This window comes from Tauraco erythrolophus, chromosome Z (assembly GCF_009769465.1).
Source record: "Tauraco erythrolophus isolate bTauEry1 chromosome Z, bTauEry1.pri, whole genome shotgun sequence".
In the NCBI taxonomy this organism is placed as follows: Eukaryota; Metazoa; Chordata; class Aves; order Musophagiformes; family Musophagidae; genus Tauraco; species Tauraco erythrolophus.
The window spans coordinates 66,679,197-66,692,708 of NC_141496.1; the positions used below are offsets into that span (position 1 = coordinate 66,679,197).

The window sequence follows — 13,512 nt, forward strand, 5'->3', positions numbered from 1 at the left end:
CACAGAAGTAAATCCTTCCTTTCCATCTCACCTTTCAGTTCTGCAATAATGAAAGTCAGTAACTCTTCTGTCCTTTAATTCACTGGTCAGTATATTCCTTTTATCCAGAAGCCCATGTATCACACTACTCCGCTCAGAAAGCTAGATTCAGCAATTAAAAAATCTCATAACGTTTTTGCTAAGTTTCCACTGCCTGACTCATACATTATTTCTTTGCTATTTCATACTGTATGTACTACATCCTTACAGATCTACAAAGCATTTCTTTCACTCCCTGTGAATAACTACCTTTCTCGACTTGTTCTCGTGCTTGTTGGTTGGTCATTCCAGGGTACGGACATACTCCTAAACTGAAGGTCTCCCACAAAAGGATTCCAAAGCTCCATACATCACTCTCAGATGTGTATCTCCCTAAGAAAAGGAGAGAAAACCCTCAGCTTAACGTACATAGAAATAAATGTCTCAGATAATTACGGCCCCAAATTTTCTGTAAAGGTAAAGTGTTACATTAGCAAGCATTAAGCAGAACAAAGCTGTGGCTACTAATAATACACTCTGCAGATACCATAGTCTCCTCTATTTCAAATAATAAACAACTTATCTTAAAGTCAATATATAGGAAGAATATAAGCTAACTTAAAAATTTTACAATATGACAGACCTTACCATGTCAATAATTTTTCACGTAAGTTAAGAATTTCTTCTTAATGTACAAAAATATTTTTCTTTAAAATATAAAAGGACAGAAAAATGTAATTTCTCCCCCCCCCCCCCCCCCCCCCCCCCCATTTATAATAACTTTAAAATCAAAAGATACTTTTCAAAAAATTACCTTTCCCAGTTCCCTAATATAGCATGGCAATAAGTATTTCGAGAGGAGCTACCACCAACATAGTTTCTAACTGTGAAGAGAGCCTGGATTTCATGCTTGAGAAACTGTTCTCTGAAAATGAAAGTATACTTGCTTCAACTTGTTTAATTCAGACCCTGAGGAACTGATGCACCAATCAGTTAAACAAAAAGAAAAAAATCTGGCCTGCTTATTCAATTATCTTCAACTATGCTTCAGAGATAGCGAAATAGATTATTGGTAGATCATTGAATTTCAAACCTCTTTGTGTAATGAAAGCTTTATATTATGGTAGAAGGAAAGATCTTGGAGCAGATATTTCTATTGTTCCTGATGGCTTCAAACTAAGAAGGATGGATTCACATCAGAAAGTTAAGGCTCATAGCCCTTTGTAGCAGGATCTGTGAAAATGTTACTTTAAAAATCCATTTTCAATATTACTTTCAACATTTCTCTTGACTTTTTCTTTATTCCACACTATTACATTGTATATATGTGTCTTTATTCTTCAAAATATACACATGCTTGTGAATATATTGCTTGTTCATCTTGGATCTTTAAACAAACCAAACCAAACCATTTCTGACTAGAAAAAAGGAAAATACATGTAAATTATAGTGACAGCTGGTGGTATGACAACTGTTTTGACGTCAGAAAGTTCAGTTTACTGTTAAACTAAGTATCACTTCCAGCTGCGCTGCATTAGCTTCTGTGCCTCGTAGATGGCAATTATGGACATTCACTATGCTCTTTGTAGTAAGATTAGTTTTCTTGTCTATGCATCAACTCTCTTCAGAGTTTGGCATCCAGTAATTTAACACTTTTCACTGAAATAATTCAGTAGATACAAGATAGGTGATTAGCTTTTTTTAAAAGAAGCACAAGTTCTGCACAGTTTATTAACTTTTCCACTATGACATTATCTGGGAAAAAAAAAGGCAAGCCTGTTCACTTGCAAAAAAAACCCCTCTCCACACAGTAATTTATTAACATGACAAACAACTCAAAATGTTGTACTGGAAAAACATATTAAACGTGTATTTTAAATTAGACAGAACGGGAAGCAAAAATATTCCATGCTTGGCCTAAATACGTAATTTTATTAGGAGCTTTTCAAAAATTTGCTTCCACTTGCTAGAAGTGATGGAAATCATATAGTTCCAGCAAAAAAAAAACAGTATGGAATGGCACTGAACAGCATGCACTGAACCTAAGGTTCAATCTCCCACAAGCTCCAGTAGCATCAGAATTTTGCTTATGACTTCAGACACAACTCACTAACCACTCCATTTGCCCTAATCTGGTTTCTAGGCTTCACAACTCGTGTTTTTTTCACTTAAAATGTTTTTGTGACTGCTGTTTATTTGTCATATACAGTGAATCCAGAAGTGACTGAAAAATGAACTCATATGTAGTTTCTTAAGCACTGTATCATTCATGCAATGGCCAGATAACCCCATCCCTTATTTTCCTCCAACCCTTAAATCTTGCCATTAAGAAATAACATGGACAGCAGTTGCCAACCAGTTTTGAAATATTGCATATTTAGTTCTATTTCACTCTAACATCCTTAAATACCTTCAGCTTTACCTACATAAATTAATGCAATACTTATGACCATATTATTAGCATAGTAAATGGTAAAACAGAAACCAATTATTTTTACTCACATCTTTCAAAGGAGAGGCAAAAATGATCCTTCATAAACACACAAAAACGTTTGAAAAGTAGGATATTAGACTGCTGAACACATTAACAAATGTTTCAGAGAGCTTGTTCTCCAAACATTAAACAAAATACCTTAAAGCTGCTTGAGCATGTATGCATTTTAGGAAACACAAAGTAAGTATATGTTAATCAACTATCCTCTCCTCTCCTGGACCATGCAGAAAAAACACTCCTAAGTACAAAGCGAAGCTGTTGTCACAAGAGCCTGTTTCCTGCTTAATGTAGTCCACTGGACTGCATATGGCTGGGAAGGTGAGGCTTCCATTATATTCCAGATAAACTGTACACCTTTCTGAGGTAACAAAAATAAAAATTTTAAAACACTTTTTACAGTGGAACAAACACCCAAAACAGAAAAGGGTGTTCCCCAGTGAACGCCAGCAACAACAACATCTCTCAGAATAATTGATACTACAAGACCAATTTCTGTAACTAAATTCATCATTAGCCTACCAAAGGGAAGATCTGCTTTATTGTGTTATGGGAGTGTCATGGTTTGATGTGGAGGGGGGGTGGTTCTGGTGGCAGGAGAGGGGTTTTGCTCCCTGCGACCTCCCCGGTTTTGGAACCGGATTAGGCTTAGTTCTGGCCACCAGATCAGACTGCCATCCCCCTCGGGGTTGAGCCAATAGGGCGCCTCTGCGAATTGCCCTATTTAAGTCGGGACAAGGGAACCGGAAAAGGTGCTTCGCCCAGGATCGAGCAGAGAAGGGAGGAGGGCACTGCCCCCGCTCCCTGGCTCCCGGCCGGGCAGCTGCCTGCGTCGGGCCGGCGCCGCCCACGGAGGATGGCGGCGGCAGAGCCAGCTGGGGAACTCGGGGGCACCCCACTCCCGGGGTGCCCACTGGGCTGAGTTCACCTGGAGAGGACTGAGATCTGAGAGAAACAGCCGCATCGACAGCAGGTCAGTGAGGATGGAGCGGGAGGAGGTGTGCCGGAGCCGAGTTTCCCCTGCGGCTGGTGGTGAGATGGCAGGCGGCCCCCCTGCAACCAGGACGGCCTCGGTGGAGCAGAGACCCACTCGCAGCCCGTGGGGAGAAGATGCCTGAGCCTGAGGATGGTCGTGTTGGGGTGCACGACAAGGCAGAGAGGCATCTGGAGTCTGCGTGACGACCCACGCCGGAGCGAGTGGCTACAGCTCCCTAAGTACCCGAGACTGTGGTAAAGCCCACACCGGAGCAATCTGTGGGGAAGGATTGTTTCCAGTGGGCTGGACTCACGCTGGAGAAGTTTGTGGATTTTTCCTCGTGGGTAGGGGATCCATTGGAGCAGGGGAAAAGGGTGTAAGGACTCCTTCTCCTTTAAGAAAGAAGCAGCAACAGCACGGAATGAACTGACCTGCACTCCCCCAGTCCCTGCCCCCTGTGCTGCTGGGGGGAGGAGGTAGAGCCGGGAGGAAAAGGAAAGAGGGGGGAAGGTGTCGGTTTTAAGATCTGGTTTTGTTTCTTTCTGTCCTCTTGAGTAATCGGTTTTTGTTTCCCTTTGTCCTTCTAAGTAATCATTAATAAACTGTTTTGCTTTTGAGAAAAGCCTGTCTGTTTTGCCCAGGACCATGGTTGGTGGGTGCTCCCTCTGTTCTTGTCTCAACCCTCAGTCTCTTTGTTTTTTTTCTCCCCTCCCTACTTTACTGGAGAAGGAGAGACTGTGTGAGTTTTAGTTGCTGGATCAGCCTAAAACCACGACAGGGAGTAACTCCTGCAAAAGCGCTAATGAGAGGGAGCATTTTGCTATCAATCATAAGCCACAAACTTATTATTTCTAATGCATGGTTGTAAAGAAAAGCTTTAAGACATGGTAGAAATATTTATAACAACTTCAAATGAGGAATTTAAAAAAAATTTTTTCTAAGTACTCAACTACAGAACTAGTTGAGAGAACCACATCCAAAACATGGCATCACTCATTTAATATGCTGCTTCTTCACAGCCCACTTTACTTAGAAGAACTTGTTTTTCTAGTTTCATGTAACGCAAAAAGCTAAATACAGCAGCTTCTGTTTCTGTTGTGGAACTTTTACCCATGTATTATGGACTACTTCCCCCAGTCAGAAATAATGGATTTTTTTTCCCCAAGACAACAGGTTAGCAAGATACAAAAATGCAGGTAAAGAAAAGCTGCAGTTAAAAAAATAATCCAACCATCAGTGACTGTACTTTTCTCCAATGCAATGATTTATCTAACAGAATGCTATAGTATGTTAACACTTTCTACCATTTTCAAAGAGGTGCTAGAACAATCACTGCCATAAGTATGCAGAACTCGCCACTAATTTTGCTACCGATTATCATTTAGATGACTGACCAGGTAGTCTACTAGAACAAGTCAGCAACATAACCAAAGCAGTATTTTATTGCTGCATAACAGCAATTTTGATGTTGCTGCCTTATTCTTCTGGAAGGTAAACTAGTATTTTATACATAACTTAAACAAGACTGAAATATTAAAATTATTTCAACCATTATTGATTTGAAATGGGCACTAGGAATATGTATATATACTCAAATATTGCCCACAGTGTAGTCCTGGTGCTCCTTATACTACTTTCAATTTATTATTTTTTTCAAGAAGATACATGTATGTCCTTACCATAGTTAAGAGCTTCTGGGGCAGTCCACTTGATAGGAATCTGCTTTAGGCCTGACGATGAGTACACGCCATCATCTTCTTGCCGGGACATTCCAAAATCACTTATTTTCAAAATGTTGCTTTCACCTACCAAGCAGTTCCTCGCAGCCAGGTCTCTAAGTTAGAACAAGAAATAAAACCCCATATTTTTACATATTTGAAAGTACTTGAAGCCTTTTAAAATGGCTGAGCCTCTCAGCTGAGACAGTGTTGCCTCTCAGAAAACATATTTAAGAAAGGGTAAAAAATGCTGCATAGCGGATGTGGAAAATAGGAGTGAGAGAGGAAAAAAAAAAGTGTGAGAATTAATCCTGTGAATACCAAGGTTGGTGAAGAAGTGGGAGGAGGAGGTGCTGGAGATGCTGGAGGTGCTCCAGGCACCAATGCAGAGATTCCCCTGCAGCCATGGGAAGGACCCACACTGGACCAGGGTAACAGTATAAGGAGGAAGGAGCAGCAGAAAGGAGCTGTTATGGACTGATGGCAACCCCATTCCCCATCCCCCTGTGCCCCTCGGCGGCGAGGAGGTGAAGGAGTCAGGAATGAAAGACTGAAGGTGAACCTCAGAAGAAGGGAGGGGTGGGAGAAAGGTATTTCAGTTTTCATCTTTATTTCCCACCAACTATATTTTAATTCATGATAAATTAAATTAATGTTCCCCAAATTGAGTCTGTTTTGCCGTGACAGTAATTAGTGAATGATCTCCCTGTCTCTACTTTTATCTACAGCCTTTTCTCCCCTGTCCCACTGAGGAGGGGGAAAGAGAGAGCAGCTGGGTGGGCGTCTGGCAACCAGGCAAAGTCAACGCACCACAACTGCCCTCTGAGGTCACAGAAATTAACCTGCAGATTAAAGAGTCAGATTTTATGCAAAGTAAAACAGAATTTGAACAAGCAGCCTGAAACATGTTCCCATAGTTATGAAAGACAGTAAGAAACCAGAGAACTGGCTCCATCTTCTCTCTGCCTATCTTATGTTAGCATTAGAGTTTCCATCAAAAATAAAAATGCTACTCAGTATTACAGGAAAAGGAATTTTGACCCAGTGAAAGATGAGCAGCTCAGAAAATCAACAGCCTTCTTTTCCCTCCCTCCATCTCAAACATATTTTTTTAGATTAGGAGACAGCTTGTAGTAATACTTGATAAAAGACCTACTGCAGCTTCTCTACAGCATACATTTTGAATAATAATACAAGCAAATAATCTATTATTAACATACTGCACGTATACTCTATTTCATTGTTTCACAATGTATTAAAATACTACATAATCAAATATATATTATTATTCCCATCTTAATGTAATAAAACTCAGGAAATTTTTGAAGGGAGAAAAATGTTAAGCAACAGAATTAAATTTGCAACATTAGGAACATCAGGGGCAAAGTATTTTTAAGCTAAATTTACAATGTTTGTTTTCAGCTGAAATAGCTAATATGCTCACAAATGGCTTGTCTTTATGTGAATATTCCAGAATAACTAAATTAGCTTTAATGTTTTGGATTGGAGCTGTAGCATAGTTTTGAAGTGAATCCCCTGAGCACTTAATGCACATTCATTGGTTTTGAAGAATGATTTTGCTGCATGCAAAGTAGATTACTCTTGGAAGAAAGCATTCTAGGACTCTGCCCAAGGCGTGCACTAAATTTGTTTGTCCAGCTAATGCAGAACGAAAGGCCTGAACCAACAGCTTCAAACACTACGTATGGCGGGGACATTAATGACCAAGGACTGAGCTATATTTAGTCTAAAGTAACAGTCTTGAGCCATACATGAAGATGTTAAAGCTCTTTATCTACAACTACTTTGACCAGCTGATCCATATAGATATTGCACTACATTATTTGATATGTAGACAGAGCCTGTGTTTGAACGTAAATACCATAACTTGATTTAAGAATTTTAACATATTTGACTCACACTTTTATGCCACTAAGAACATTTATGGCTCTTGAGCTTGATGCCACAGTGATATAAATGCAGTTATTCTTGTGGCTAGAGAAGATGGACCACTTGAAAACAAGTCTGAAGTCACAGTCTCCAGCTGAAGATATGCACAAATGTATAAAACAGCTCAATATGCACTACGTTACACAGTTGGATGTTAGCATATGGTATTGTTTGGTGAAAGTGAGAGGGCTGCAAAGCAAACCCAAATCATTATCGCTTATGTTCAAGCCTATAAAAAGTATCACCATGAAACTTCAAGAATTTACGGCTTAGGTTCCAGTCATACTTTAGTCATAAGTTTTTTTACTGTTTTAAGCAATATAGTCCAGATTTTGTGACAGATGCACATAAGGAGTGGAAAAAGTAATAGGGTCATATCTCAATGAAAACTTGCAGGGTTAATTAAAATCATGGACATCTTCCTACCCAAGACTGACCCGGCATTTAAACATGTTCTGAATCAGATTAAGAAAAAGCTATATACTGAGCTGTCTTAAGTTTATTCCTCATACATAAGTCTGATTACTAGGAAAAATAAATCATAAATAGTACGATGCTTGTGAACAAAGATTACACTCAGTTCATGAGATTTTTGTCTGTTTTGTACATGACAGTTTCCTGTTTCTTTCAGAGTCATCTAGAGGAAGTGTTTTTCATCATCAGTGAAAATTTATAAAAACACTTCCATGAAAACCAAACTGGTATTTGACAAAGTTGGTAACGATTGTGATACTGTGTTCAGGATATGCATAAATTAACACTTCTGAAAGATCACAGACATGCAAAGTCTTTGCTTCATGAAACAGTGGTTTTCAAGCTGTCTATTAGCTGGCAGTGGGCCGCAGAACGATACTTTTCAAGCCGCCATGCTGCACACAAGCGCCAAGGGAGGAATCACGGGCCACTGGTTAGCTAATGGCCCACAACTTGTGCGGGTGGACACAACTGTCAAGTCCACCATCAATCTTCCCAGGCAAATCGCTTCTTTCTTTTTGTCTCAGTTTGTATTGAAGAGAGAAGCATTTCCATTGCCATCTTCCACAGAACATCAATAAAATTTTATGAAATAGTAAATGCCAAGCTATTAACAATAAGATAGAAAACAATGCATTATGATAACTTACTAAACAAGCTACAAATAGAAAGTAAATGTAGCAGAGCTGGTTCTAAGTCTTGCAGTATTAATACCTTTTTTTTGCTTTTAGCTAAAACTCATGTTTTTTAAGCTATAATAATATGTATTACTTTTAATAAATGATTTGTGCTAATAAAGCCTTCTGAGCACTTAATATGTTTACTTCTGACTTAAGGAAATTTGCTTTTTTCCTTTCTCACATGTAAGGTAGGCTCTTTCTCTCACTTATGCAGAAAATACTTCAGATGTGAACTCTTATCTCCCTCTTTCCTTCACTTCAGTCATAGTCTTTTTAAAGAACTTTTGTAATCTTCCTCTCAGGCACTTCGTTTTCTTTTCACAGTTCTTGAAAAGAGCTGGTTCCTGGAGTACACGGAAACCAACAATGTTTAGCAGATCCAGTGATATTTAAAGTCATGTTCAATCCTGCCAAAAGTTCTGTTACTTTGCACTTTTAGTAACATGCCATTCAGTGGGGTGAAAAGGTATAAGTACAATTTCATTCTCAATGCTCTACCACCAGCCACTTCAGATTCTGCAGTTATATCCACTGTAGATGTATTTTTCAGGTTGTTTTTTTCCTGTTTTCTTACTTGTAATTTCTTCACAATGTCTACTGGACTAACATTCCTCAGGCCTATAAATGTCCTGAAAATCGGAGTATCTTGTTGGCATTTCTGCTGTCATTTTACATCTGTTTCGTATCCTCAGTGATTTGTTGCTGAATTTTCCAGATTTCCTTATGTGTACTTCCACGCTTAAAAGCATTTTTAATAACATTGTTATAATGAAGGCTATAGCTATATCAACCTTTTTTTTTTTTTAATATTATTCTGTGGGTTTTGTTAAGATTGTTCAAACAATTTCTTCACTGTTTCTCCTCATGTCTGACAGCCTCCTTTAAAAGGATATTCTTACTTTTCAGTCTAGATACAAGAGAAAATTACCAAAAATGCATTTTGGTCACTGCGATTTATTACAGAATTTATAGCCAGAATCTGAAAAAAGGGCATCAAAAAGTATTACTTCCATTGCTTTAAATCTATAACTTAAAGTTTCAATTTTCTTCCAGTTTCCAGGATTCTAATTAATTTCTATTGGCTAGAGACAAAAGGAAAGAACTCTACTGTAATACTGTTAAGGGCCTTACAAAAAACCCTTTACATCTTAATCTTCCATATGAAATACACACAATAGGGCTTCATTCAATTATGTGTGATAGATGACATGAGTGAGGGAAAAGAGGAAAATGTAAATATACAGGACTAATGACCGAAAAAGACTGTGAGGAATCAGTATTACAGATAACTTCAATGTTAAATATTTGTAGTAAATCATGACACTTTCTAAATGGCCTTTTTAAAAAATAACCCCAATCAACTATGCTCTATTTGTTTTCTTTTCCTTAAAAAAAAAGTATGTTCTATTTGTTTTCTCCTCCTTCTCCTTCACGTTCCCTAAAGCCAACATTCTGAAGAAGTATGCATACAATTACACGGAATTGGGTGTCTCTCTCTGCTTGAGGCATTGGTTTTGTTTTTTTTTCTCATACAGCATTTGCTACTTGCTACAGTAATTCCATAAAATCAGTATTTTTCTTTAATATAGAAAACAAGAAAATATTCTTTATTTCACATTGTGTAAGCTGTACAAATTAGGCACAAATTACACTGAGCTGCTACAGAATAAGTTCATTAGTAAAAGAAAAGCTGACTCTTGCTATTTAATACCAAGATTATGTAAGTTCCTAATGCTATTAGAAACAAAGTGGTGCCTTGTCCCCAACTACTAAGGAATAAAAATGAACATGTATATTGGAAATTTCATTTTTAAGTAGTCCCTACAAACACAAACAGGACATTGACTAGGAATCACTAATGGGGGTTGAAGATGCTGAAACTGCAAGAGAGAGTTCTTAAGACTTTTGCTAAAAATCCAATAGCCAGCTAAAGAGGACGTGGCTGCAATTCTTTCGTGGTGGGAGTTATGTCTGTCAGTACTGGAGTTATGTATGTGTGCCGTAGTCCAGTCTGTCAGTAAAGACATAAACCTCATAAATTTTTCTCTAAGGACACTCTTATATACCCTCCCTGCTTCCTTCCACCACCCCAAAAGAACTACCCAGCAAGTAATCCCTAGTATTTCAACAGAATTCCATCAATTAAAGCAAATCAAAACAAGAGAGTAAACTCCTCATTACTAAACCAGCAGGACAGGCTGTCTCACTGAACCAATTAGCCGTTTTATATCCCCTCCCTGGATTGTGCTGTTAAAACACTCTTAGGTGATAAAAACAAGTAATTAATTAGTGAACATGATCAGTTTATCTCCTCTGTACATTTCATTCAAAGCAAATAGTCTATTACCTGATTGAAAAAGAAGGGGCAGCAAATCTACAAGTGAAACTGTTCATTTTTTGTGGACTATAAGACACTACCTCTCCTTCAAATACCTGAGGTAATTTCCAGTGGTATCTAAATCAAAACACACCTGTTTCAGAACCTTCTTGATATGCATATGCTTCTACTTTTACTATATGTGGAGAACACAGCAAATAGTATGTACCTGAAGTGTATGTACTGAATGTATGTACTGAAATAGTATGTTATACTGGGAAAATATTACAGGGTCAGAAGCGTAATCTTCCATGCATTCTATGTCGTCTTCTCTCTTTACACTTTGTTTTACTGATTTCTTCATATTATTTTAGCTATCACATTACGAATACTAATGGAGCAATATTAGCTTCAATACTAATAGTTCTCTCAGTTCCTCATACAATGCAAGTCCATCTTCGTCTTCACAGGCGAACAGTGCTATGAAACCAGAGAAAGTCCAAGCTAGATGCAGTAGTGTTTTCTCAATAATGTCAGGTGTTCTGCTTGCTATCTGGAGTTTTGCATATTGCGTAGTTCTTCTCAACTATAAAAGGAGTAAATTTTCCCACCTCACAGCATCAGTGACATTCAGTTACCCCCTCTAAAGCACATAACGATTTTCAGATGAAAGACTCAAAAATTTTGCAAAAGAACTCAAAAGAAAAAAATAACAAAACAAACCCCAAATAATTGTATACAGTAGCTGAACACAAGAACAAAAACTAGCTTGTATCTTTAAAATGTATTTTTTTCACAGAACCTTTATTTCCTCCACCTGTAAGAGTAAAATGTATCCTAGTCTGCATTGCACTGCTCATTTCATTGTCATATGAGCTGTCATACCAAACGCTTTATAGCAACTTGGTGAACATACTCCTGTGAACTAAGGTTAGCAAGTGCACATTAATCAAAAGGCAAACTTCCAGTAATAAAGGCCAAAAAAACCCAGAAGAAAATATAAAAGTCCAATAAAGCTGAAGCACCTAAATTACTTTCATACACTATAACATGGTCTAACTAAAAATTGATTGGTAAGTTGGTGAATAAAGATCTATTTATACACATCAGATGTCTCAAAAATAACCAAGACTGTAGTCATATACAAATTATACTCCTTGGATACTGCTAGGAGTTGTTCAGTGTTTTTAAAAATGCTGTAAAGATAAACACCGTTGAGGAACACAGTGTTCCTAATTGAAAACTCCAAACATCTATGCATTATTATTGTCATCTCCGTACTCAAAAATCATACTTGGTAACTGTTATGTCCCTGATTTTCCCTAAGTGCTTTGCTCAATAAGTGATAGATTGTGGCATGGGTTACAGTAGTAGATGACAGAAGGCTACAGCATCCCATTCAGAACTGTAGAGTGGGATGCATTTGGTTCATGAGGACAAAGCATATCACTTCATCTGTTGAGGATTGCACAGTCAGTAAGGAAACCACCACGTGCAGGGAACTTAACCCTCAGTCCCACTCCTTAAACGTTCATGCTATTTACAATCCTACAGCTGCATTTTTTGAATAAGTGACTGTCCTGCTGTCCTGGACTGTACAAACACAGTAAGAATAAACTTCTTAATGGACTGCTGTATAGAAAAATATATTCACATTTTCTGTACCACAGCTCATTACTGCAAATGTCTTCACATACATGTACTTGAAAATAAAACTAAGGTGTAAAGTCAGATTAAAAGTTTACTTATTGTACAGTTATTTCTGATGAACAAGTATAGTATAAGACTCAGAGGTTTATACCCCTTTTTGCATTCTGCAAATTGGTCAGTTACTAAAGAACAAACACACAATTACAGTAAGGTATACCTTGAGGTAGGTACAAATATTTGTCATGCTAAGTTAGACACATTATTTAATTAGTTTTGTAGAGGAGTCGCAGTACTGACTTTAGGACATCAAACAGAATATTTTCCCCAAGATCTTTATGTTTCAGAGTCAAACTTTCTGTTTTAGTTCTTCTTGAACATGATGGAGATCACTCATACCTCAGAGGGCATAAAGTGTCCCTCTGGAGGTACGAAAGTGAAGCACAAATGCTATATAATGTCATCAGTTCTCACAGTCGTAGTTCTGGTCTCCTAATGCTCAGTGTTTGATATAAAGAAGACTAATTCTTAGAGTCAAATAACTGCGTTAAGTATGAATCTCAATTTTCATTAAAAAAGAAACCATTTAAAATGGATGACTGTGAAGAAGAGACTGGAAATTAGTTTGGAGATAAAAGAGGAATAAAAAGAAACTCAAGCTTCCCATTTTGTGAATGTTTTACATTTTTAAATCATGTAGTTTTTTTTTTTTTTTTTTTTTTTTTTTTTAAATGAATTGGTAATTCTATATGGAACAGAGTTGAATGGATCGATGCTCCTGCTCTGAAGAGCGATAAGGTCACTCTTGCATCTTGGAGCCTTCTCACCTGTCTGCTCTGGGTACATTTTTACTAGGACGAAACCCAGGTTGCTGTCACATATGATATGGCACTTGTCACCCACAAAGGTAATAACAGACGAAAAATTAAGCAATTGTAAACTTATTGTTTGTAGCCCAGAAATGGCTCAAGGGACTATACAGATCTACTGACACATTATGCAATATTTGTCTTCTTTGAGTTTTATTCAGGTAAGTTACTGTGTGTCCTCCATCATCCTAGTAGGATTTCTGTACCAGCTATTTTAAAAAACGATAAAGATAGGCATAGCAGACAATGAGCAGTTCCTGAAGAGAATCAAAGCAGTAGACTATGAAGATGGAAATGAAGCAGTAAATTGACACCTCATCTATTCCTCCCACCTTTTCCCTATTTCTGAGGTTTTCTTCCCAATGCCTGCTT

At 37.8% G+C, this 13,512-nt stretch overlaps 1 protein-coding gene across 7 annotated transcripts in view; it reads right to left on the minus strand.

The window, feature by feature from the left end:
* Positions 1-13,512, minus strand: part of FER (FER tyrosine kinase) — a 183,342-nt gene that overhangs the window by 6,633 nt on the left and 163,197 nt on the right. For all 7 annotated transcript variants that reach the window (XM_086630057.1, XM_086630054.1, XM_086630055.1 and 4 more), the window contains 2 exons: positions 5,165-5,319; positions 289-411 (listed from right to left, as the gene is read on the minus strand). In XM_086630057.1, coding sequence (XP_086486183.1) covers positions 289-411; positions 5,165-5,319 — 278 coding nt within the window. The remainder of the gene's footprint in view (positions 1-288; positions 412-5,164; positions 5,320-13,512) is intronic.